This window comes from Lactuca serriola, chromosome 7 (assembly GCF_051521515.1).
Source record: "Lactuca serriola cultivar US96UC23 chromosome 7, Lser_US96UC23_V15, whole genome shotgun sequence".
NCBI classification, from domain to species: Eukaryota; Viridiplantae; Streptophyta; class Magnoliopsida; order Asterales; family Asteraceae; genus Lactuca; species Lactuca serriola.
The window spans coordinates 34,684,584-34,711,855 of record NC_136414.1 but is presented as its reverse complement, the minus strand read 5'-3'; the positions used below and the strand labels follow the sequence as shown (position 1 = coordinate 34,711,855).

The 27,272-nt window shown below is 36.8% G+C and overlaps 1 protein-coding gene and 1 pseudogene across 1 annotated transcript; one reads left to right on the top strand and one right to left on the bottom strand.

The window, feature by feature from the left end:
* Positions 1-21,356: 21,356 nt before the first annotated feature.
* Positions 21,357-23,926, bottom strand: LOC145063866 (F-box protein At5g03100-like; annotated as a pseudogene).
* Positions 23,925-25,155, top strand: LOC145063865 (uncharacterized). The gene is made up of 2 exons (XM_079011438.1): positions 23,925-24,385; positions 25,143-25,155. Exons 1-2 carry the CDS (start codon positions 23,925-23,927, stop codon positions 25,153-25,155), a joined length of 474 nt encoding a protein of 157 aa, XP_078867564.1.
* The last annotated feature ends 2,117 nt before the right edge of the window (positions 25,156-27,272 follow it).

Below are 27,272 nucleotides of genomic sequence, written 5' to 3'. Positions count from 1 at the left end.
TCGGCCTCTCAATATAATTAAGACCTGCATCCACCTGGATATCCTCCAATGGTACCACTGCCGACCCGTCGGCTATGCACCTCATTAGTTGACACACGTGGAAGGTATCATGAATCTGGCTCAACTCTGCAGGTATCTCTAATCGATATGCTACCCTGCCCACCCTCGCAGTAACCCTGAACGTTCCAATGTACCGGGGCCCCAACTTGCCCCTTTTCTTGAATCGGATCACTCCTTTCCAGGGAGACACTTTCAGGAGTACAAAATCTCCAACCTGGAACTAGAGCTCGGATCGACGCCTATCCGCGTAACTCTTCTGGCGACTTTGGGCCGTCAGCAATCTCTGTCTCACCTGCTGCATCTGCTCTGAAGTCTGGAGCACTATCTCAGTGTTTCCCATCACTCGCTGCCCTACCTCTCCCCGACAAATGGGAGTCTGACACCTCCTCCCATACAATAACTCAAAGGGAAGTCTGACAAACATGCTCGGCCAAAGGTAGATACGTATCCCAACTCCCTCCGAAGTCCAACAAAAATTCTCGAAGCATGTCCTCGAGCGTCTGAATCGTCCGCTCACTCTGACCGTCCGTCTGCGGGTGGTATGCGGTACTGAAATGCAGCCTAGTACCCAACTCCTCATGGAATTTCTTCCAGAACCTGGAAGTGAAACGCACATCTTGATCCGACACAATCGAGATTGGCACATCATGCCGCGATACCACCTCTCTCACATACACTTCTGCCAGCCTCTCTGCGGAAGAGTTCTCACTGATAGCAAGAAAATGAGCGCTCTTCGTCAGCCGGTCGACTATCACCCAAATTGCATCGACGCCTCTCACGGTCCTCGACAATTTGGTGATAAAATCCATGGAAATCTGTTCCCACTTCCGTTGGGGAACCTCAAGCGGCTGCAACTTTCCATGCGGACACTGGTGCTCAGCCTTAACCCTGCGACAGGTCAAGCACCTCTCTACAAACCAAGCCACATCCCTCTTCATACAGGGCCACCAATAATCTCTTTTCATGTCCAAATACATCCTAGTGGCCCCCGGATGGATCGAAAGTCTCGACCTGTGCACCTCTTCCATCAAAATAGCACGTGCCCCACCCTCAAATGGCACCCAAATCCGGCCCTAGAAGGTCATAAACCCCCGACTATCGGCAATGAACTCTGATATCTGCCCAATCACCCGTTGTCGCTTGCGGTTCTCCGGTCTCATGGCCTCCACCTGGGCCTCCCGAATGGTGTCCAACACCGGAGTCATCACTGTCAACCTCATACATACATCTCGCAAAGGGGCACTCTCTACCCTGCGACTCAAAGCATTGGCTACCACGTTAGCCTTGCCCGGGTGGTACAAGATCTCACACTCATAATCCTTTACCACGTCTAACCATCTCATCTGATGCATGTTCAGGTTGGGCTGATCCATCAGATACTTCAAGCTCTTGTGGTCAGTGTATATGGTACACCGAACCCCAAACAAATAGTGACGCCAGATCTTGAGGGTGAACACCACAGCCCCCAACTCCAGATCGTGCGTAGGATACCTCGTCTCATGAGGCTTCAGCTGCCTTGATGCGTATGCTATCACATGTCCCCTCTACATCAGCACCGCACCCAGTCCCGATATCGACGCGTCACAATATACCACAAAGTCCTCCATTCCCTCCGGAAGGGCCAACACTGGGGCTTCGCACATTCTCTGGCGAAGTGTCTCGAATGAGGCCTGTTGCTCCGGGCCACAACTGAAAGCCACGCCCTTCCGGGTCAACCTGGTGAGAGGAACCGCAATCCTGGAGAAATCCTGAATGAATCTCCAATAACATCCGGCCAACCCCAGGAAACTCCTGATCTCCGAAGGGGATCTCGGTACTTCCCAACTCATCACCTCCGCAATCTTGGCCGGATCAACCAATATCCCATTCTGGTTGAGGAGGTGCCCTAGAAAATGGACCTCTCGTAACCAGAAATCACACTTGGAGAATTTGGCGTAAAGCCTCTCCGATCTCAGAACTCCGAGGATCTCCCTCAAATGCTCCTTGTGCTGCTCTCTGGACCTCGAATACACCAATATATCATCAATGAACACAATCACCGAACAATCCAACATCGGCCTGCACACCCTGTTCATGAGATCCGTTAACGCCGCCTGTGCATTGGTGAGCTCGAAAGGCATCACCACGAACTCGTAATGCCCATAACGAGTCCTGAACGCTGTCTTTTGGATATCCTCATCATGCACCCTCATCTAATGATATCTAGACCTCAAATCAATCTTGGAGAACCAAGACGCTCCCTGCAACTGATCGAACAAATCATCGATCCTCGGTAAGGGGTAACGGTTCTTGACCGTCAGCTTGTTCAACTCCCGGTAATCAATGCACATCTGGTGTAAACCATCCTTTTTATTGACAAAAAGGATTGGTGCTCCCCACGGTGAGCTACTCGGCCGTATAAACCCCTTTCCCAGCAGCTCCTGGAGCTGCGAGGATAACTCCTGCATCTCTGGAGGTGCAAGGCGATAGAGCGCCTTGGCGATAGGCGCCGCCCCCGGAACCAAATCGATACGGAATTCCACTTGCCTCTCGGGAGGTACACCCGGGAACTCCTCGGGGAAAACATCCGGGAACTCACTCACTATCGGGACCCCATCGACCGACCTTGGTCTCTCTGCACCTACCCTCGTATCTATCACATAAGCCACATACCCACTACAACCCTGCTATAGACTCTGCCTCACCCTCGCGGCTGAACAAAACGCCGACCCAGGACGGGTACCCTCGCCATGAACCGTAAGAACTCCCCCAGTAGGGTCTCGTATGGTCACCAGAGTCTTGTAACCAGAGTCTCCTGGAGGGAGAACGTGAGTTTGTGTATAGATCTATACATGAGTGACAATCCCGCACCTTGACTATTAGCTACACTCAACCTAGGGTGACAAACATCATTTTTCACGACGTACGTCCGAGTATGTCATAATGTTGATCGTCCATAGTATGGTTATAAGAATCCGGAGGTGAAACAACGACTCGTCCACATAATAATGTACTTGAAAAACAGTCAACAGGGTTAGTAACTATGTGATGACTTAGTATGTACATTAGGGTAATATGAAATTAACATCTAACTTGCAGTGGGAATGTGTGATCTCCGCCTCATTTACTGTTCCTTGTTTGGTTGTGGGCTTAGGGCAGAATCACCCAATCGACTGTATGTTCGATCTAAATTTCTATAACTCGTATGTAATGAGTAATCACAGAAGAGTATTAACAACACTTTCAGGATAAAGGACACTACGTTGTCAACTAGTTTTATTTATGTAGTAAGACTACTATACATTACTGGTGATAGCCAGGGTTTTTGTACAAAGGTTTTCAAACAGAACAATACTTAAACAACATAAGTATGGTAGATACTTGTACTCTACGATTTGGAACAGATAATTCAATAACGTATACCTAGGGAAAATATAGGATTTTCAGGATAAACATCAGTACTCTACAAACTAATGGTTCATTATTCAACTAACGAATATTCATTATTAATTCCATGACTCCTCAATTTATGCATCAGGGTTACGTATGAAGAATATATGATAGACTGTGGAATGTGTGGTTTCCGCCTCATTCCCTGTTCCTTGTTTGGTTGTGGGTTTAGGGCAGATCCACACAACTAACTGTCTATCCGATATTGGCTTATACGTAACTAGTATGAGCTAAGAAGTCATAGAAGGAATGGGTTAATCATACTTTACATAAGAAATATTGGATTTTCTTGAGGAACACTTTCAACAGATATCAAAGGACCAATACAGTTAACTTTGTAAGTATCTAGTGAGTACTTCAGGAATATGTACATTAGGATCAGACAACCAGTGGAATGTGTGGCCTCCGCCTCATTTCCTGTTCCTTGTTTGGTTGTGGGCTTGGGGCAGAACCACACAATCAATTGTTTGTTCGATCTGGATTGTATATGATTTGTATACACTAAATACTCGCAGGAAGAACTAGTAAGAATCATTTTTACTTAACATTTATTACATTAGAAAATGTAAGGTTTTCTGGAGAAACATAACGTACTTTTCGAAAGAACAAAGGACAGTTTTCCAAAACGAATACTTATGAACTCACCAGCTTTATACTGATACTGTTTCAAAACCTATTTGTATTCTCAGGACACTAATAGAGAGGTACACGCACCAGTTTCAAGAAGATGGAGCGTAGTAGCTTCAAGTCTTTACTTGTTATTTACTTTTGGAGTCAATCGTGTATGATTCAAATACAATGTAAACATTATACTATTAATACAATGGTTGTTGTTGCTTTGATTATTATTATTCAATTGTTGTGATACTACACATGACGTCCTCCGCCCCGAACGTTTCTGCCGTTTCGGTTTTGGGATGTGACAGATTGGTATCAGAGCATTATTTATAGTGAACTTAGTATATCAACCAGTAAAAGATATACAACTATAAATATAATGGGGCTGGAGTGCTCTGACTAAAAGTATACTTTTAAAATATAAATATTTTTTTGATAAGTATACTAATAAGCATACACAACATGCGGATATTCTCATAGTTATCGATAACAAATGCAATTACCCTTCGTGTGTTTGCCTTTATTTTATTTTTATCAACCAATTCTTGGAATTTTAGAGGTTAAGGCAATCCTTCACAGCCTTTGAATCTAATTTGGGTTTTCTTTCCATAACTTCATATAATAAACTAATATCGTTACAATTAATGGAATCTATGGCTATTTCAAGAAAACAATAAATAAAATAGTATTTTTTTAATTATATGGTTTGTTGTCACCAGCAAATTTTGGTTGTAACAAGCAAAAAATTGCTTACAATCAAACAATAAATAAATAAAAAAAATCCCTAAGTTCTTAAGCTTGCTTCCTTTCTAGATTTTGTTGAGAGAAAAAGAGGAGTGAAAAAAAGTAGGGTTGAGTATGGTGCAGTTCGGTGCGGTTTTTGGCCAAAACCGAACAGAAAACCGCAACTTCAGTTTTTTGAAATTTAGAAACCGCACCGTTCGGTTTTATGTGGTTCGGTTTTTGCGGTTTTTATTGCGTTTTTTTGCGGTTCGGTTTTTTTTTTGTGGTTTTTTGTTAGTTTTTTTTTTTTTTTTTTTTTTTTTTTTTTTTTTTTTTTTTTTTTTTTCGTTTTGCCTTTTTACTCAAACTCAAGTAACTCAGCGAGTTACCTTGACTCAGATGAGGAGTGCTAATCATTAATTGGAGATAAACTGATACCATCACATCTTGGTTTGAAATCAAATTACTTAACCAGTCATCCAACATGTTTCTAATGCTTAAATATAATACGAATTTAATATAAGATTTATTTCACAAGGACATACGATAATATCAATTAATGTATTCATAAAAATGATATTATATCACTAATACTCTTCATATTTGAATGTTAAAAAAATGTCATAAACATTATTTGTTATTGTAAATACCACTAAATGGATGCTTAAAAATATACAATCATCTTCCGATAGATAAGATACATATTTACATTTATAGAAATTTTAATTGTCATAAGTTCTTGGTTCTTACAAATATCAACACTTAATATATATATATATATATATATATATATATATATATATATATATATATATATATATATATAGGGTTAGGTTATTTTGCTTTCACTAACTATTTTATGCATATATGATTGATTCTGGACCAATCATTTTAATTATTTTAAGAAAGTAATTAATGCATATTACATGTTGAAGATATAATGAATATTAATTACATCTTCAACATTTAATATGTATTAATTACTTTGTTAAAATAACTAAAATGATTGGTCCAGAATTAATCATATATGCACACAATAGATAGTGAAAACATTTGAACCTAATTATATATATATATATATATATATATATATATATATATATATATATATATATATATGCGGTGTGGTTCGGTTTTTTTGCGGTTTTTGTGAGACTAGAAACCGCACCGCACCGAGTATTCTCGGTTTTTGCAAAACTAAAAACCGCACCATCGGTTTTCATTTCGGTTTCGGTTTATACGGTTTTTTTGGTTTGCGGTTTGGTTTTTGCTCACCCCTAAAAAAAAGAATTGTCTTTTGTTAAGGAAAAAGCAGGCATATATTCTATGTCTAATGGAAGATATCGCATCTGGGGACAAGTCCGATTTCATTCTTTTTATTTAATACAGCTAACATCTCTTTTATAATGATTGTATTTTGGTATTTTAGCAAATAAGGGAATGAATGAAATTGAATTCTCTTTAGTCTTGGAAGGAATGCTGAATTCCCTTTTGTCTTGGAAAGAATGTTGAATTCCATGAATGATGGGATTCGAAGGAACCCAATGGAATTAAATTCCTCATAAAATATGTCATGTTCTAATAGTGTCTTTTGTGGAGGGTAAACAAGATAGAATTTCAATAAGCAAGTAACTTACTACACACTGATTAGATCTTCATCCCTCTTACATAAGGATCAGCATGGATGGAACCGGTACCGGCCAAAGAATCCCAAGTACCGAAGTAAGTGGAAACTCGATACCAAGTACCAAACCGAGCTAAAAGTTCCAGTACCGGTACCGGGAGTGGTACCAGTTTTTGATACTAACAACGATATTGACGATACAAAATCCCAAATTTTGTGATTTTAGAGTACCGAGTAACGTCCTATATATTTAAATTTCGTGTCTGTACGTGTTGAACGTGATGAGGATTTGGTACTAACTGCTCATCCCTACTATCATCCACCGAATCTTCAAATTTTGGCAGTTTAGGCTTATTTTATCCTTCTACCACCATTGTTTCTATGGCGGCTGTACCTGATGGGGAAAATACATAAGTCATAGAAGGCTGAATCAAGCACAAACAATAAATCAAACATGCTCGCTAAGACAAAAAGAAAAAGCAACAGAGATTGCGAAAAAAAAAAAAAACAAAGCTTCTAAACTACAATAAACACATTGGAATATAATAACTAATATTGCACTGATTAAATAAAGAATGGACCCTGAATAGAGAACAAATGAAACTGTCGATTGATCAAAATTTTGAAATAAAAAGTATTTTTTTTTCAATGGTTCAATCTGTTCCTAAAAAAAAAAAAAAAAAGAAACACCAGTCCTCATCAACTCTTTTCTCCGTTAATTTTAGTTTTACTTGTATGTCCTTAATTCACTCAATCAACACCCTACTTGACCTGAACGACTTTTTTGACCATTCACTTCTCGATATCCTCTTTCAGCTTACTCCAGTCAACCGTAGCAATACCAGGAAACTTCACATTTGATGGAAAAATAAAACCTTTAGCTTTCAAATGAGAAAGAACCTACCAAGTATACAAGTGAGAAGACAACAAAGATGTTTCCATCTTTTGGAGAGTATACCTGTTGTAATTGCGTATTTTGTGTAGGGTAAACGAGAGAGGATTTCAAGAAGCAAACAATCTGGCAACACGCTGATTTTATCCTTTTCCCCCTTCTCCACGGTTTCTTGAAACTTTATCTGTTTTGCATCAATGAAACTGTCGATTGCGTATTTTGTGTAGGGTAAACGAGAGAGGATTTAAAGTGTTGCAGTGGAATCTAGGACTATAAGGGGCGAAGATGGGCGTTAGAAACTTGGAATATATAAATTTCAACTATCAAACCATAAATTCATTTTTTAACACAAAATTGATAGATTAAACTATTAATTCATTTTTTAACCAAATGTTTCCTGAGTTGCTTTCCGTTTTGTACTTTGAGAGTTTTTGATCTTTGTAATCTGCTAGATATTTGCTTGATAGTTCATCAGTAAAATAGTTATTTACTAAACAACTTGTGTTCTTGTTACAATCTCTGATCTAGACATTTTTGGTTTTTAATTAATATTCAAACCAAACTTTAATGACTATATTTAATAAAATAGCCACAAAATCAAAAACTTCTTCAAAAGAACCTTGAGATCCATTGCCTAATTACTCCTTATTCAAATGTTTTAGATTTTTTCCTCATTTGTCACCAATTTTTTTTTCTCAAAAGTCTCATTCAACCTAACAAACTATTTTCACATTACAGAACTTCTTTTGCTGTGAAAAATGGTTTTCGGACTAGATAGATGATGTTGGTAATGGAGAAGATAGTGAAGATTATGATGATCCTGGTACTGATAGTGATTTCATGGTGGATGAAGACAATTTGATTGATGAAGTGGATGTTAATATGAGAGATTTTAATAATGTAGTTAACAGAGATGATTGTGTAGGTTGGATCTAAACAAACTGCTTGAGAAATGAGTTAAACAAGGGTTTAGATGATGTTGAAGTGTTAGACAATGATAAATTCGAAGATGCTTATTTTGAGCAAGATAATATGAGAATGATGTTGAAGGAAATGCAAAAGTTAAGGCATTATTCAGCAGGTGAAGTGCATAAGGTTGAGGCATTCTTTATGGGGTAGATTTTCAATGGAAAAATGAAATAAATGCCTTAATTGCATTATGCACTTGCATATAAAATGCTCCATTCATTACTACTTCATATACGTACTATAAAAACATAAACCAAGAAACACAATATACACACACCTTAGAATCTTTGTGATATTTATCCTATAAATCAAGGACAATTCACAACACATCTACCAAATATGCAAACATAAAATGCAAGTTTGTGAATTTTTCATAACCACATGAACTAACTAAACAGTACAAAAACGCAATCAAAAAGCGATGGCTACAATGCCTAAACATAAAATCAGAGCATCACCAATCAATTAAGCTCATCACCTTTAGGACCATGATCAATCAAGAGCACTTCCCAATTAAGCTTTAATAAATAAACAACATGAGGAAACTTCATATTTGATGAAAAACAAAACCCTTAGTCTCCAAATGAGACAGAACCAAACAATATTACAGAAAAAAAAAGTGAAAATCATGAAACACATAACTCGGTTGATCAAAGCGAAGGACAGTTAGGTAATTTTATATTTATATCAATATTCGGTTCTTCCAAATACCCTCTAAGTACAAACTTTACTTCAGTTAAGTATACATGAAACAAGTTTATCGAAAGATAATCAATAAAATATTACTACATCTAATGATCATATGAATTTTACAAACACATAACTTGTCAACGAAAATAAATTTACCTAAGAACGTTTAACCCCAATTTTAAGCTCTTTGACTTGGCGAAGATTTAGTGTAAATCCTTTAAGCATCTTTTCTTCTATTTCTATAGGTGTTGTCACCCAATGCCCAAAATTTGTATATTCTAAGTTACTTTCGACTAAAGAAGACACATTTGTCAACACAAGCTTCTACAAATATAAATAAATTATCTTTGATCTTTAAAGATAAAATATTACGCTCATTGATTTCGAAAATGTTGGTGAAATGACCGGAATCATTATAATTGTCAGTATCCATGTATCCATAGAACACCAAGTTCTTAACACTCTTGGAATGTAATATCAAGCTACCTATAACGATATCATTCTTTCAATTCCTAGTTTTCTTATTGAGGACTCTGAGGTAGTATATTTCCAATGGAGTTTAAAATAAACACAATGTTGCATATAAAAAGCTTGATTCAATACTACTTCATAATTCATATAAATAATGTAAATACATATAAACATGTAAAAGAAACACAATATACACACATCTTAGAATCTTTGTGATAGTTATCATATATATGCATCAGGGACAAATCCACAACACGTCTAATCATAAAATGCAAGTTTATGAATTTTTCATAACCACATGAATCAACTAAACATTACAAAAATGCAAAGAAAAGGAGATGGCTACAATACCAAAACATGAATTTAGAGCATCACCAATCAGTTAAGCTCGGTAGCTTTAGGACCATGATTAATCAAGAGCACTGGCCAATTAAGTTTCAACAATTCATAAAAAACATGCGGAAACATCTTATCTGATGGAAAACGAAACCCTTTTAGTTACGAAAAAATTTGGGTATTTCCTTGAAAAAGTTTCTAAGAAAAAATTGAATTTTGAAACTTTTGTTTATTAAAATTTTAAAAAAAAAAATTCCCAAAAAATAAAAATTTCCATTTCCCAAAATCACTAAGAACTTGAAAACTTTGAAAAACCAATAAATATTGTTCCAAAATTTTACAACTCAGAATTTTTTTTCTAAAACATAGATATACTTATTCCCATCCAACCGACCTCTAGCCAACCTGTCCAACCCACCTACCACCATACCCTACCGCTACCCCCACCCCACCAGCCCACCATTACCCCATCCCTAGCCAAACCACCGACCTATCCACCACCCTACCCCAAGCCATGCATCACACCCACTCCCACTACCACCCTGCACCCTCCATCCGTATTCAAGGATGAGGTAGGGTAGGCTATAGTGGATAGGTGGTGGGTATGATGCGGTGGAGGTTAGGAATGGGTTGTAGGTGGGGTAACGGTTAAATGTGGGCAATGTTGTAAAAATCAGTCTAAGCGGTATCTATTAAACACCTATACAACTACCACCATATCACCAAAGCGTAAATTATAAATGCACATACACAATCATCAAAGAATCTAAAACAAATTACACAACTTGGGAATCACTTCCAACCATTATTTTATGCCTCTAAAAAGGATAAGATTTTTTAGACCAATCACTTATTCATTAGAAAAATTGACTAATGTCATGTGCCAAGAACTAACCTACCACCATACTCGATCTAGAAAGTCAAGATTATTAATTCATATTAGAGTTTTACAATTACAAAAGAAATATGAACTCAACATGCATCATGACTTCACACTCCAAACTACAAATGTATATATAACCATACCACTTAGGTTGTGGTTTTTAAACAAATTGGAGTAGGTAGAAATAGACAACCATTTGTACAACTATCCAGATGATAATGACGGCATTCACGTTTTTTGCACATACAAGAGACCTAGAGCAAGTCAATGAATGTCAAACACACTACAACACCATCATGCCATGCATAACAAAAGGGGCCTTATCTTCATTCTTTATGTTGTGTGCTAAAGAGAGGCCATAAGTCATAGAAGCACAAACAATCATTTAAACCTGCTCACTATATGCAAGAGTGGATAATCAATAAAAAAGTGATTACGAGCAAAAACAAAGCTTCTAAAATACAATAAACACATCAGAGTAACATCTAAAATGAGAATCACTATCACATCAAATACCATGCACAAGCCATTCATAAGAAGTATCAGGAGGAAACTTGATATTTGATGGAGAAACAAAACCTTTAGCTTTCAAATAAGACATAACCTACCAACACAAGAATACTAGTGAGAAGTCAAAAAAAATGAGAACCATGCAACGGATATATTATATTTACTAATCAGTTTATCAACTGATCAAAGGTATGGATAGTTAGATAATTTCATGATTTGACTTCCGGTTAAGATTACTCAAAACAAATTTTACCTTGAAACAGAAAACCCCAATCGTAAGCTCCTTGACATGGCGAAGAGCTAGTATAAATCCTTTAAGCATCTATTCCTTTTCTTCTTTACGTGTTGTCTCGTAACGCCTTGCCTTTATGTAATGTAAGTCTGCTTAGACTAAAGAAGATACATTTACCAACAAAAGCTTACATAGCCATAAATCACCAATGATTGCTGGTGATAAAATATTAGGATCATTGATTTCGATGATATTGGGCGCAAGTTGATCAAATGGAACAAAATATCCATAGAACATCAAGTTCTTGATGTTCTTTGAAGTTATATCAAGCCGTCATAGAGGAAATCCACAAACGACTCTTAAGATTTTTCCAACTAATCGCCTCATTTGGATTAAGCATACAACTTTGTAATGACAGACGAGTAAAACATTTGTTGATGAAGAAAAACCGGTCTAACTGAAACCTATATTCAAATTTCATATTCGGTAACTGTAAATGAAGCTTTTCAACGTTACAACTTATAGCATAACGAATCCAATTCTTGACTTGAGATTCAAATCCAACATCATACTAGAAACTTCTTAAGCTTCAAATGACGACATTAAGTTAGGGTTTTGTCGATGAACGAAATGAAATCGGAACACGGCAGATGATCATTTGTACTTTCAAAAATGAGAGTAAGAATCGAAGTCTAAATATGTTTCCATCGCTTGGAGAGAATACCTGTTCTAATTGCATCTTTTGTGGAGGGTAAACAAGATAGGATTTCATGAAGCAAACAATTTGGCAACAAGTTGATTCGATCCATATCCCCATTCTCCACGATTTCTTGACACTTATTCCAATTTGGGGAAATTTTAGGTTGGTTTGGTACTTCTTCCGCCATTTCCATCGCGGCAATAGAGCTCTCGTCGCTTTCCCGTGAGATGCTAACCAAAACCCAAATCAGTCGTTGATGTAAACATATGGCTATGAGGGAATGAAGTTTTGCATTGGCACCTATACTTTATACTTTAAACATTTACATTTCAGTTCCTACAAGATATATAATTATATGTCCATAAATTTAAATTGTAAATGCCTAACTATTTCCATGGTAAAAAGAGTGGGCAATAATAAATGGGAAATAGACTTATTAAGAGGGTAACTATCTTTCTTTTTGTACATATATAGGTAACGAACTTTTTGGAAGTGTTCACATATAACCATTATGATCGACTATAGTAGGTTACATCGGGTCATAGCCGGTCATAATGGTCATATGTGAACACTTCTAAAAAGTTCGTTACCTAGAAGTGTACAAAAAAATATATAGTTACCCAGATGTGAACAAACCGAAAAGATAAGAGTAAATTACACAAATGGTCCCTATAGTTTTGGTAATTTGTGCTTTTCGTCTCTAAATTATTTTTATTTCGGATTTTTGATGTGTGTTTGGTCCTGTCTTACCTCAATAGACTATTGTGCCTTTTTTAATTTATTTTTTTATTAATTTTTTTTTTATTTATGTATTTATTTTTTATATATTTAAAAATTTAATAGACCCCACATATTTGTATATGCTCACCCTAAACCTAAAACCATATTTGAGAATTTTAAGTTGGGTCCCACCGGTCACCATTCCATCTCTCATCCCCCTCAACTTCTATTTCCTTTTCATCTTTAGTGACATCGACGTCTTTACCATCACTTCCTTTTTCGGTCCTTCAACGTCGACGAACCAACACCACAACCCACTGTCTCATTAACGATGGATTGTTGTGTTGGTTCACCATGCATCTTTAGTGAGACAATGGGTTATGGTGTTGGTTTACTGGAGTTGAAGGATCGAAAAAGAAGGAATGGTGAAGGCGTCGATGTCACTAAAGATGGAAAGGAAATAGAAGTTGAAGATGATGAGAGATGAGATGGTGACTGGTAGGACCCAACTTAAATTTCTCAAATATGGTTTTAGGTTTAGGTTGAGGAGATAGAGATATGTGGGGCCTATTAATTTTTCAAATATATAAAAAATAAATACACAAATAAGAAAATTAATTAAAAAAATAAATTAAAAAGGGCACAATATAGTCTTTTTGAAGTAAGACAGGGACCAAACGCACAAGAAAAATAAACAGTATGGATCATCCGAGTTAAAAAATAAGTTAAGGACGATACACACAAATTACCCAAACCACAGGTACCATTCATGTAATGTAATTTTATATTTTTGGTTTGTTCACATTTAGGTAACTATCATTTTTTGTACATATATAGGTAACGAATTTTTTTGAAGTGTTCACATATGACCTTTATGACTGGTTATGACCAGATGTAACATGCTACAACCGTTCATAAAGGTCATATGTGAACTCTTCTAAAAATTCGTTACCTAGATGTGTACAAAAAAATATAGTTACCCAAATGTGAACAAACCAAAAAGTTAGTTACCTTAATAAGTCTATTTCCCATAATAAATCTCGATAACATTTATGGATTTGCGTATAGGCTATAGCCGATCAAGGGTCTAACCATATGGGTGGAAATTAGAGGTGCACTAACTGTTTGTTTGTTCTTTTTTCTTTCAGAAATGAGTTAGATTTTAAAAGCGTTTCGGATCAAGTCAACATAGTCAAAACCAAATTGGCCAAAAATTGGTTCGGTTGGAAAACGATTCAAACTGCAAAAAAATCGAAAATATAGAACAGACCTTGATCAGTTTGGTATAAACCGGTTTACAAAAAACTGCTTTTTTTTTCATTTGAATTTCGTTTTTGTGTTTGCCCACATGTACATGCATTTGTTTTACTTTTCGAGTGTTAAAGCCAAAAAAAAAGACCATAACTGTTTTGTTTTTTTTTTTGCAAGGCTTTAACATTTTTTGAGCAATTTACTTGATTTTCTCATTTTTTTGGTTTTTTGATTATGGAAATACATAAACACTAAACTAATGCATCTTCAAACATAAAACATAATTTTCATCCTAGTCGTCGCTTTTTTGTTCTTTTTTTATATAGTTTGTAGTTGTAGTCGTTGTTGTTTGGATTTAGTCATCTTCCTCCATGTTCCGTAATTCCGATTCATATTGAAGCTCTTGTATGGTAAATGGTACTAACATTTCCATCGATATTTCATGTTCAATCCTCAACAATCCGTCTTCAAGTGGTGAAACATATTGTATTCATTCCACCCCAGCTAAATAGTCTTTCAAACATATACACACTTCCACCAACAGAAGGGTGACTCTTGATCTTCTAGGTTATATAACCCTGCCACTTACAGAAAAAGCGGATTCCCAAGCTACCACAGAAGCTTTGACGATTAGTACATCATGGGCCGTAGCGGCTAGAATCAGAAATTGGGATTCTTTTTCTTTCCACCAAGCCAAAATATCAAAATTCTCAAACTCTTGTATACTTCTATGTGCCAAAAGTTACATCCAATGTACTTTCCGAGCTCGCTACTTGGGAGTGCTAAACCGAGCTCCTGTGGTATTTTTGTTTCTTAAAGTATTACGGAGTTGAATTGTTTTGCTATTATTGTGTATGAAGCGGTTTAATTCAATTTTTTTTTGCCAAAAATGAACCATAACCATTACAAGCGGTTAACATATTTAAATAGCCATCGAGTATTAGTTAGTAATGGTTTTAGTTATCGGTTAATATTGTTTAACCATAATGATCGAAAATGACATACACAAAAAGTATGTTGTTATAAAAATGAAAAATATAGAGTATATTAATTATTATAAAAATGGAGAATAAGAAACATACATTTTATTGTGTAACAATGTTTGATATGAAATAGAACATCTCATGTGCATTTTATGAAACACATAGAGTGTAACAACCCATTATTTTTCAAGTCAAACTCTATAAATAAAATTCGAGGTTTTTGTTAATTTCGCTAATTCCATGAGGGTTAGATTATGATTTAAGTTCTATAGATGATGTTTCTATTTAAGTATTTGGAATAAAATACACTTAGAAATCAAAGTTTTCCCTTGGAACCGAAAACCCTCGGGCCGAAAGCCTCTTTTCGGCCGAGAATCCTCTAACCGAAAACATATTTCGGTCGAGAACTCTATTCCAGCCAAAAACCCAACCGATATATATATATATATATATATATATATATATATATATATATATATATATATATATATATATATACTCGAAAACACTCCCAATTCTCTCTCAAGTATCATCCAAGAACATTCACACCTTCTTGAAAAATCCTTCAAAGCTTCATATTTTTCACCAAGAACACCAAGAGCCACCTTCAAATATTCAAATCTTGAAGCTAACCGAAAACGCTAGGACCAAGAACTGTTCCCGACCGAAATCTCGTTTAGGACCGAAGACAAGGATTTTGGTGGAGCCTTGACCGAAAACTATCCTCAACACATCCTTCCATTTTCGATAATACTTTCAAGGAATTTCTCACATAAATCAAGTGTTGTCTAACACTTTAATTTATTATTTCACTAAATTTAATACTATTACGTGTTTAATTAATTCTAGGATACCGTTTTCCCCACATACACTAGCCCGATGATCATCTCTTCAGTTTCTCAATCCAAACCGAACACGTGCTAGAGGTGAGTTCATACCCCAATGTTTTGACTATTTTTCAATGCTTTAGGGGGGGGGGGGGGGGAAGGGAATACAAGTAAACACAAGGACTCTTGTGTTAATATTTAAACGATTTCAAAATCGTTCCAAACCATTTGCAATTGTTTCAATTCATTCATCAAAATATTTTATATATATTTTAACCCTTTTGTAGCATGTCGAGCAAAAGGATATTTTTCCACAAACCTCATACTACGACTTTATAACCAGAGTCTCCTGGAGGGAGAGCGTGAATTTGTGTATAGATCAATACGCGACTAACAATCCCGTACTTGAGCTGCTTGAAACAGCTAGGCCGGCAGGCCTAGGGTGACAAATGTCATAACATTCTGACGCCTGAAGAACGTCGTAGAGGCCACTAGTCATATCAAACATGGTTATATATAACTCACAATAGTACCAACTAAAGTATTAGTTTACGGGATTAACACTACTTCAGAGTTTTATTTTACTTAACGAAACTATAGTACACGAATTACATTATAGTACACTACTTTACACTACAACTGGTGGTTTCCAGGCACTCGTACAATAAGGTTTTCATACAAACACTACTATGATCATCATTACAGACACTACTTCATTTAGACCTGGCAAAACATGATACGATACGAAAACCCGACACGAAATTAACGGGTTAGGGTCAGAGATTTCGACACGTTTATGTAAATGGGTTGACACGACACGACACGATAATTAAACGGGTAGGGTTAGGGTCAAGACTTTCAACTCGAAGATGACTCGAATATGACCTATTTAATTACATATTATTTATTATAAATTTCATATTTTTATAAATATATTATATGTTATAGACTTGTAGTAGGCCAAACTCAATAATTAGAAGTAATATTCAAATTTTAAAAGTTACTTAATTTTAGTCATCTTCACCACCTATTCATTTTGCTCTCCAACTTTAATTCTTTTAATTTTGCCTTCTAAATTTACTATAAATTTTGTCATTCCATCTCATAACTCTAGTGTTTCACTTTTTCTTTTTTGCCTCCACTACTCCTACTTTCTAACCTTTAAAATATTTCAACCCGACATGACATAACATATTTACAAGGTCTAAACTTTAACCCGAAACCTGACACGAAACCGACACGAAAATAAACGGGTTGACACGGCACGACATGATAATTAAACGGGTCGGGTTAGGGTCAAGCCCTTTCAATCCGTTTAATGTCTTGACACGACACGAACCCAACATGACATGGCACGTTTGCCAGGTCTAACTACATTACACTATTTTTCTAGTACAGAGTACTCTAGTACATTAGTATAACGTAGAATTTCAAGTAATACTCATGACATGGTTTTGATGACTAATAAGACTATGCTTTACTAATACAAAGTACAACTCACCACTTCAAAGCACAGTTCACTATTTCAGTATACAGTAGCTACATGTGTTTTGGACTTTAGGTCTAAGTCTACATTTCATTCACTAAAAGAAAATATTGGATTTTCTGGAAGTTCACTATAACATTTTTCAAAGAACAAAGACAAGTTTTCCATCTCAAATACATACTTATGAACTCACCAACTTACATGTTGATACACTTTCAAAATCACTTGTATTCTCAGGGAAACAATAGACAGTTACACCGTAGGATTTTTGAGAAGACGAAGCTTTATAGAGTCGCGTCTTTTATACTTTTGTTATACCTTTTTGGTTGTCATACAAACTATGTTATGAACAGATGTAAATATTATATTTTATCAATGTAATTGTTGTGTTTGCTTTGATTACTATTATGCAATTGTTGTGATAATGTTCATGACGTCCTCTGCCCCAAGCGTTTCCGCCGTTCCGGTTTAGGGGTGTGACATAGAGTCCAACATCAAGTTTAATTTTCCATCACAATAATCATGTATAAATGGTGTCTGAATATCATTAGATCATCACAGTCAAATACCACACACATCCACATAGTAATGATTATCAAAATATCAAAAACAATAAATATAATATGAGAACGACAGATTAAAGAAGGAACCTAGATGAACAACAAATTAAAGAAGAAGAGTAATTGACAAATAGAAACACCAAAATCTTGACAATTGGAGACAAAATAGCAATCTATTGTATAGGTAAATTTGAATATGGAATCCAATTTCTTTCACAAATATTGGGATTTTAAAAATCCATTGAAAGATTATCGGCAACCCAATTAATGATATAGCGTCTTAAGATGGAAACTACTATCAATTTACTTAAACAAAAATTCAAATTTGGGACACCTATAGCTGATTTAACGGGCTGTTAAAGATGAATGTGATCACCTTGAAGTAATCTAAAGGGTGTAACGGATTCGTTATGTATTGTTATTGGATTTATTATAGGATAAATGATTTTGAAATTATACCTTATTTCGAGGGATGATTAGCAATTTAGTATTTAGTATAACATAAATTAAAGAGAAGTTAAATTTGAAAGGGAAAAAATTAAGATTAATTAGAAAATGACAGGTGGCTAACATAAAGGCTTATAAAGACTACACAGGCCATAAAAAACACTCTTTTATTATGTAACACCCAAATTCAGGAAGGTCAAGAAAGGAGAGGAAACCCTAAGTCAAAGGGCTGACTCGTCGAGTCCAAGGAGGAACTCGGCGAGTCCGAGCGGGATCCGGGTCGAGGAGTAAGTGACCAACTTGGCGAGTCGGCTAAGGGGACTCGGCGAGTCTGGTCTGAACGAGGAAAACTCTAATTCCAGGAGTTGTATCCTATATAAAGGGTGTTATGTCCCTCCCTTAGCCTCCATATCATCCTAGAAAACCTGTAAACCCTAGATTTCGTGTGAGCTTCCATCATTTGAGAGAAATAGCCTTGGAGGAAGGAAACTTTGGAAACGAAATTGAAGATCAAGAAGGTTGCTTCAAAGGAGAGGTGTAGATCCGAGATCTACTTCAGTTTGTGTTCATCTTGGAGGTAATAAGTTGCTATTTTCCCTCCTTTGCATCTAGATCTATTTTGTTATGAGATTTGGGGGTTTTATGGTTGTTTGAGACCCAATTCGAGTTTGGGGGTTAGATATGTTGTTGCCACTTCAGATCTATCGATTGGGATGGTCCAATATGTCATAAAGCATCAGAAAATGAGTAGTTGGTGAAGCCCTTTTGTCCTTAAACCTAGCCCTAGTGTGTTTTCATCCTAGATCTCTTTAGTTATATGTAAAGTTTGCAACTTTACATGAGTATTGAGCTTTGGAAGTATGGATCAATGATTGGGAGCCCCTGCATGGCTCGAAAAGCCACTGTATGGATTAAGAACTGGAACGACTCGGCGAGTCACATGGTTTGACTCGGCGAGTTGGATGAAGTTGGGCAGAAACTCGGCGAATTGGAAGAACAACTCGGCAAGTCTGTTGAAGATTGCCTTGGGCTCGGCGAGTCGAGTCGCAAAATCCCAAATCCTTCGAGTTAAGACTCAGATCAGTGCATTGTGTGGGGACTCAGTGAGTTGGACAGGTCAGGACTCGGAAATCGGTAGATTCGGCGAGTCAGGGGCTGACTCGGCGAGTCGAGTCGCGGATGAAAGGATTCTGAGCTAATGAACTCGGCGAGTAGGGTTGACCTAGAAAGTTGACTTTGACCAGGACTTTGAATTTGACTAGAGTTGACTTAGTTGACTTTCGGGGGACTGTTAGACTAAGTGTTGCTTTAATATTGGTAGCTCGAGGAGCTAGTGGAGCAGGAGTTCAGAGAGTTGCTAGGCAGCAGCTAGAGGGGCTATCAGCAAGTTCAGCAAGTGCAGGTGAGTTTCCCTTTGTGTGAATGGGTCTAAGGCCACAATGTCGGCCCATGTAGTTATGAGTAAAAGACTCGGGGGTTAGCCCAGGCACAGTATGCTAGTATGATATTCAGGATGAGGTCCAATGATAGCGGGCGGGTGCCCAAGGAATGCTTTATATGATAGTTTATACTTGTTGTCTTTGTGATACATGTATGTGCCTGGTAGGAAGGTGAGTGTGGGCGAGGTCCCGTACCTCATCAATAGTAGAGTGTGGATGGTGTTCCACATCTCATTAGCAGCAGAACAGGGGCGAGGCCCAAGTTAGGGAAAGAGTGAGTGTGGGCTGGGCCCGTATCTCACTACCAGTAGGAGTGTGGATAGGGTTCCATGACTCACCAGTTGTAGGACATGGGCGAGGTCCAAGATAGGCGAGGCCTTTAGAACAGGATTCGGTAGTGTACGCTAGTGTGTATCTGCTGCGATATGTTTATGTGTTAGTATTTGTTGGCGGGCGAGGCCCAATGACAGGCGAGGCCTAAGTGAAACAGATTTGTATCCGAGCGGGGCTCGAAGCCAGGCGAGGCCTGGAGCGGCGGGGCCGTTGTAGCGGGCAAGGCCCGAGGCAGGGGGCGAGGCCCAGAAGAGCGGGCGTGGCCCAGTATGTGCAGTATGTGGTAGGTTGGGGAACTCACGAAGCTTCGTGCTTACGGTTTTCAGTTTTGGTTTCAGGTACTTCCGGTAGCGGAGGGAAGAGCTCGGGGTGATCGCATGGCACACACCATAGATTAGACAGTCTGGGAAAATTTTACTCTGATAACGAACACGTGTTTTGGAAATTAATACTCTGATTATGTTTGGATTGACGATTTTGCTTTAAGTAATGTTTTATTAAAAGAATTTTTTACTCTTGAATTTTGGGATGTTACATATTAGAAGAGAGAGAAGAGAAGAGAATAGAGAATTAGAAGAGAGAGATTACTTCTTAATGGATCACATGGAATCTTAGTTAAATACTAATTTTGACAACCACATGTTTAATTCATTGTTTAATAGTTTTTGATTAAGTAATATTTGATTGAGTCATGAAACTCAACCTTAAATTTGACCAAATAAAAGGCATTCTAGAAAAGTCGAGTCAGAGTCTTTAAAGTGTGATATCAAATAGCAGTTGAATCTGACACGAATCGGTCAGACCAAAACTAAATTTTATTTGAGCTTCCTCACAATGTCAAACAACAGCACACTCCAAAATCCAAGAGTATATATAATAACCACACCACTTATATTAAGTTGGCCAAGACAAAAGAGCATACAAAGAGACATTTGTCCATTTTCCTAAAGAAGTACAAGAGTATAGAGATTCCAATAAATGCTTTTCCTAGATAAAGGAATAACACATGAAACATGCAATACATCAAGATTTTAAAATCAGAAATGATCCACACAACCCAAGGGTGATGACCCAACAGAACCAAAAAAAAAAAAACCTTACAAAAACAAACAAAAAAAGAGATGAAAATATTTCACGATAATAATGAAAATGCCTAAACATGGATTCAAAGCATCACCAATCCGAATCACTATTAGACCAATCACAAGTAACATTTGGTAACTTGAAATTTGATGGGAAAACAAAACCTTTTGCTTCCAAACGAGACACAACATACCAACACAACAATACAAGTGAGAAGAAAAAAAAACAAGAACCATGTAAATATGTAATGCAACTATGCAATGATTATGAACAAGACAAACAAAAATACAACTTGCAATGACATGCTGTAAAAACAAAGACATGCATTTGGATAGTGATTATTGTGACTTGAAACTAACATATAACCAATTGATCAAAGCTAGGGATAGTTAGGTAATTTTATATTTATTTCAAAAGTACGTACTCTATTCGGCAACTACTTAGATGCTTCTCCGTTCTTTCGACCCTAAACAATAAGAAAATCATAATCATAATGATTTTTAACCAAACTTTCAAATTAAACAAGTATATAAAAGATAATCAATGAAGTACTACAAAAGCTAATGATCGTATGAATTTTACAAAGACATAAACTTTCAAAGCAAAAGAAATTTTACCTTAGAACAAAAGGACCCAATTATAAGCTCCTTAACATGGTGAAGGTTTAATATTAATGTTTCAAGAATTTCTTCTTCTGTTTCTTCAAGTGTTGCCTCCCAATGCCCCATGAATGTATAATCTAAGTTAGCTTCAACTAAAGAAGACACGTTTACCAACAAAAATTTCAACAACCACATATCACCTTTGATTGTCAGTGATAAAATATTAGGAGCATTGATTCCGATGATATTAATGAGATCATCATCTTCATCAACTTCATTATTTGGATCAAAGTAACCTGTGAACACCAAGTTCTTGAGGCTCTTTGAAGTAATATCAAGCCGCTTATAACCATAGCATTCACCCAACTCTAGAGTTTCCAATAGAGGACTCCACAATAATATATTTTCAATCAAGTCTTCATCTAATTTCCCATGGAAAATACACAAACTCCTAAGATTTTTCCAACTAATCGATCCTGTTGGATTAAACTTGCAGCCTAATAATCTCAGATCAATAAAACATGAATTCATGAAAAAAAATTGATCTAACAGAATCGCAGATTCCCTTCCCGTATACAAAAACTCCAAGTTAACCTCTTCAACGTTACAACTCATAGCATAGCGAATCCAATTGTTGACATGTGCTTCAAATCGAATATGATAATTGGTAACACGATAGCTGGTAAACACTTGGAATTTCTTGAGCTTCAATTGGATTGAGTTAGGGTTTTTTCCACAAATGAAAGGAAATCGGACCTTGAGTTAGGGTTCTGGCGACATTGAGTTAGGGGATCATCTGAATGTTTAAAAATGAGAGTAGGTACCGATTTCCAAAGACGTTTTCATCGTCTGGAGAGTGCAGCTGTTCTGATGGCGTCTTTTGTGGAGGGTAAACGAGACAGGATTTCAAGAAGCAAGCATTCTTGCAACGATTGATTCCATTCTCTTCTCCCTTCTCGTCGCTTTCGTGAAACTTTATCCGTTTCGAGGCAATTTTAGGTTGATTTTGTCCTTCTTCCAAGGCTGCATCAGAGCCCTCTGTCTTTTCCCCATGAATAACTGATCAATGCTTACATTAGGCGTAAACGTGTATACAAATTGTGAAATGAAGTTTTGTTTTAGCCCCTTTACTTTGACAAATACAATTATGTCCTTATAAATAATTATAAAATATATTTTGATATTCAAATCAATTTTTACTGATTAATTATCAAAAAATTGAACGCAGCAGAAAATTTGCATTTGCATAAAAGAAAAAAAATAATTAATATTTTGGTTATGTTTAATTACACAAAATAGATAAACCAAAATGTTATATATTTGCGTTGTAATTAAGAAACTAAATGTTGTAATACGCTCAAAAAGATATCGTTCAAATGGTGAAATAAAGTTTGTTTTAGCCCCATTAGCAATACCTATGACCAATGTGCGTTGGAATTTGCCTTTATTTGTTTTTAAATAAATTGTCTTAGTGGATAAGTCAGTTGGGGACAGTCCTATTCTCATGGGTAGAACTAGTCTTTTGCATTCCCGAATCTTAGATTTTTCAGTTTCTGGATATTGGGTATTTAATCCCATTGTTTCTAGTTGATTCAGTAAGAAGCTTTTCAACCCATCTTCTTCTCTTTTCTGTGTTTAACATTTGGTATCAAAGCTTTTTCAAGCTTTTTAAGGGTCTGATGGAAAAATGAGTAAGAGTAGCGCCAACAATGGAGCGTTCGTGCAAACATAAGCAGATCTGGGACTCGATGGTATTATGAGAACTGTTCCAAGTTGATGGAAAACTTCCTTCAAGCCAAGGAGTATTGGAGTTTAATAGAAAATATATAGGATTTGCTCTATTTTTGTTCATATATTCTCTCCTTATTTCTTGGTCAATCAATTATCTCTTACCTTTTTTAGTTGATTGTTAGGCTTATTTATTTTCCTCTTCTCTCTGTTTGTAACAATCACAAGAAAGAAATCAATCAAAAGCAAAAAGTCATTCTTGAGTTCTTTTAACCATCGATTTCTAGATGGTATCAGAGCGGTTTTAAAATCAATCGATTCCAGCATCATGACCGGAAGCGAGGGGGATAAAGGTGGATCCAGCACAAGTGCGATCAACTTCCCGTCGCCATATTACCTACATCCTTCAGATTCCCCTAAGCAACCTGCTGTCAATGAAGTTCTTACAGATCGAAACTACAACGATTGGGTGCAAGAGATGACCAATTTTGTCTTCGCCAAAAACAAAACAGATTTTGTTGATGGAACCTTGAAGAAGCAAGAGATTTCATCTTCTGAATACAAACCATGGATGAGGTGTGATGCGATGATAAAGGGGAGGCTTACCACAGCCATGGAGAAAGGGATACATGACAGCGTGAAATATGCTAACACATCATCAGAGATTTGGTCGGATCTGAAGGGAAGATTTGGGAAGGAAATTGCACCAAGGGCTTATGAATTGAAGCAGAAGATCGCCGCTACATGTCAAGAGGGTGGTAGTGTTTTGACCTACTACACCCGTCTCAGGTCATTATGGGATGAGTCCCATTCAATTTTTTCTTTTCCATGTTGTTCATGTAACAAATGTACGTATGAACTGGACTAGACAACGATTTCAATGTTATCATGACCAGATCTTAGCAACAAAACATGTTCCTACCTTAGGGATGTCCTACCACATGGTAGCAGAAGACGAGACGCAAAGGGCCATATCGCTCGAGAACCAAATTGTACAAGAACCCACTGCATTCAAAGCATTCCAGAGACGTGATAACAACTTTAGACCCTCAAAAGAAAAATACATGGTGAAACAAGAAAAGGAAAACAAGCAAGATGACTAATGCACTTTTTGTGGGAGGAACAGTCACAAACGAGAAGGGTGTTTCAAGCTAGTTGGTTATCCCGATTGGTGGGTCGGGAAGAAAGACGACAAGACAAAGCCGAAAGCAGCATGTGTTGACACTCGAACAAGCTCCATACATCACAAGAAAACAGCCCTTTAATGACGCGCGAACTATGACACAGTGATTTACGATTCACATTTTCGTGTGCCCTAAAAATAATGACAGCTTTTCCTAAAATTCAAGAATAGATGACACGCATTTTTACGTGCCCTAAATCCTCTCCCTTGTTTCCACCAGTTATGCTATTGATTTTTTGATTCGTTCACACTTAGAACAAGCACATACATCACTCTCTTATCATTCTCCTTTAATTTCTTACTCTTGTAATTAAGGATTTAGGTTTTTTTTTTCATATTACTGTTCCAATTTTTTTTGTTCAGGTTTGGATTTTAGTTAAATGGCGTCCCTGAAGGCGAGTCTAATGCGTCGGGCCATCGGCCCATGGTGGCGACAGTCCGCCTCACCATCCCAGCTGGCGGAGGAATACCTGGACCACCGGTAGTAGGTCGGTACAAAGTCAACGCTTGCACCCAGAAATACAAATCGGAAGACCTGATCGCTGGTACTGTGATTGTTTTCAAAGACAAACTTTTGAGATGAGTGTTCGTTTCCCTTTAGTGACTTGATTTCTTATAAAAGTTGGTGGAATTGACTTTGGGAGTGGGCGTGTAGGTCATGTTGTTGCGTCAACCATAACTCTAAAACACATCTATGAAATCTCAAAGGTGAAGCAAGTAGATCCGTAGTCCAATTTCTTCCACATCGATCCTCACACTAACTGGTTCGATGACTGCAACTCCTCTCGATTGTAGCGTCGATCAACAACTACGACTCAGCAACTGTCAATAAAAGCTACCAACGAACCCTAATCGATGACTACATGGATAAGGTACTTGTTGGCTATTCAATTCTATTCATCTTAATTTCCCTTTCATATATGTTTTTCATTAGTTCTTTATTTGTATAATCAGCCACTTTCTCCCAAAGATGAAAGGACTGTTTCTCCAAATCCTTCTCCAGATGCAACCCTCATAGGGTCCATGAGAAATATATCCAACTAATTATTGGAAGAGCATCATTGAAAGGCTAAATGGTGTTCTTGATACATTCAGATTCTTCGTGCTCATGAGTTTGAGGAACATGCTGGTGGAAAAACTAGGCACCCTAATAATTACATATATCTGGAGAATGGGAAACTTGTATACAGTATAATTCAGGCAATGAAGAATTCTCCTCTCAACACAGTAGATGAATCAATAAGAAACGTAGTTGGTTCATCTGTTAATGAGGAATTCCTTCAGGTTTGGAAAGGTGAGACTGCTGGCATTTTTGTTATTTATAGATGAAAGGCTTTTATTACTTCTTTTTGTTACATTTTCTTGTAATCTGCAGGCGGTCTTCAAGGAAACATGGACAGGGGTAAAACAAACAACAATCATCATATGAAGCTTATGCACTTGTATCATTTTACAACAAGGTGCAGACCACTGCTCTTATATCTTTTCTTCTGTCCTTTTCCTTAAGTAGTAACAACCTTTTTCTTGGATTTTATAGATTATGAAAATCATGACTTAAAGTACTCAACTTCTTGAAATTGGTAATTGGGAAAATTACAAGAATAAAGATTTCAAATCTTTTTTGGTATGAAGTTGTTAAACCAGGAAGTAAAGGAGTCCATAGTGTGGTACTAAATGAAGTTGGTTAGTTGGCTTATCTTTATCTTTTGGCTGGAACAAACATGGGCAGGATGGTACATGGTAAACAGGGGCAAAACGGTAATTAGCTAGGTCTATCTAAACATGGGCAGGATTCTCATTCTTCTAATGCTCTTCGGTTGAAGCTAGAAAAGTTGGTTGACCGGATTAAGTTTCTTGAAGCCAAACGGGCTAACTTAAGCAATGGAAACCCTGACTCAAAACAAGTTCTTGAAGGAGATGATGACGTGGACGTGTAGGAAATGTCTGATGTGGAAATTGGGGTGAAATTAAGATCACTATACAGTGAAAAGAAATCAGTCTACATTGATATTGCTGCTGCTCAGTCACGTGAGAAGAAATCTTATGAAAAAAACAAAAGCTTTAAAGCTTAAATTGCGTAAATCAATACTAAAAGAAGCTGAAACTGTGATAACAACATTGAGTGGATGTGGTGGAGATCTTTACTCAGTTTGCTCTGAATCCATGTCAACTCATAAGTTCAGCTCTTCATCTGAATCTTCATTGTTTGGTGCTGTTGTAATTGATGAAGCTGCTCAAGTACGTTGCTATTTTGATTTTCTTTCCTTTTTCATTTTGTTTGACTTGACTTGAGACTTTTATTCTTGTCAGGCTTTGGAACCTTCTACTTTGATTCCACTTCAGCTTTCAGGAGGAGGTATATTTTTCTTTGCAGGAAATAGCCTATTTCTTTAATCTTTACTCTTGGTTAAAGTTTTTATTTTTATTTTGGATAGTTATCCATTGGAGTTTGTTGGAGGAAGGATCGGGATCATAACACCATATAGATCTCAA

Excerpts from the sequence above, each read along its gene's own strand:
- LOC145063865 (XM_079011438.1), top strand. The coding sequence starts at position 23,925 with ATGACCGGAAGCGAGGGGGATAAAGGTGGATCCAGCACAAGTGCGATC.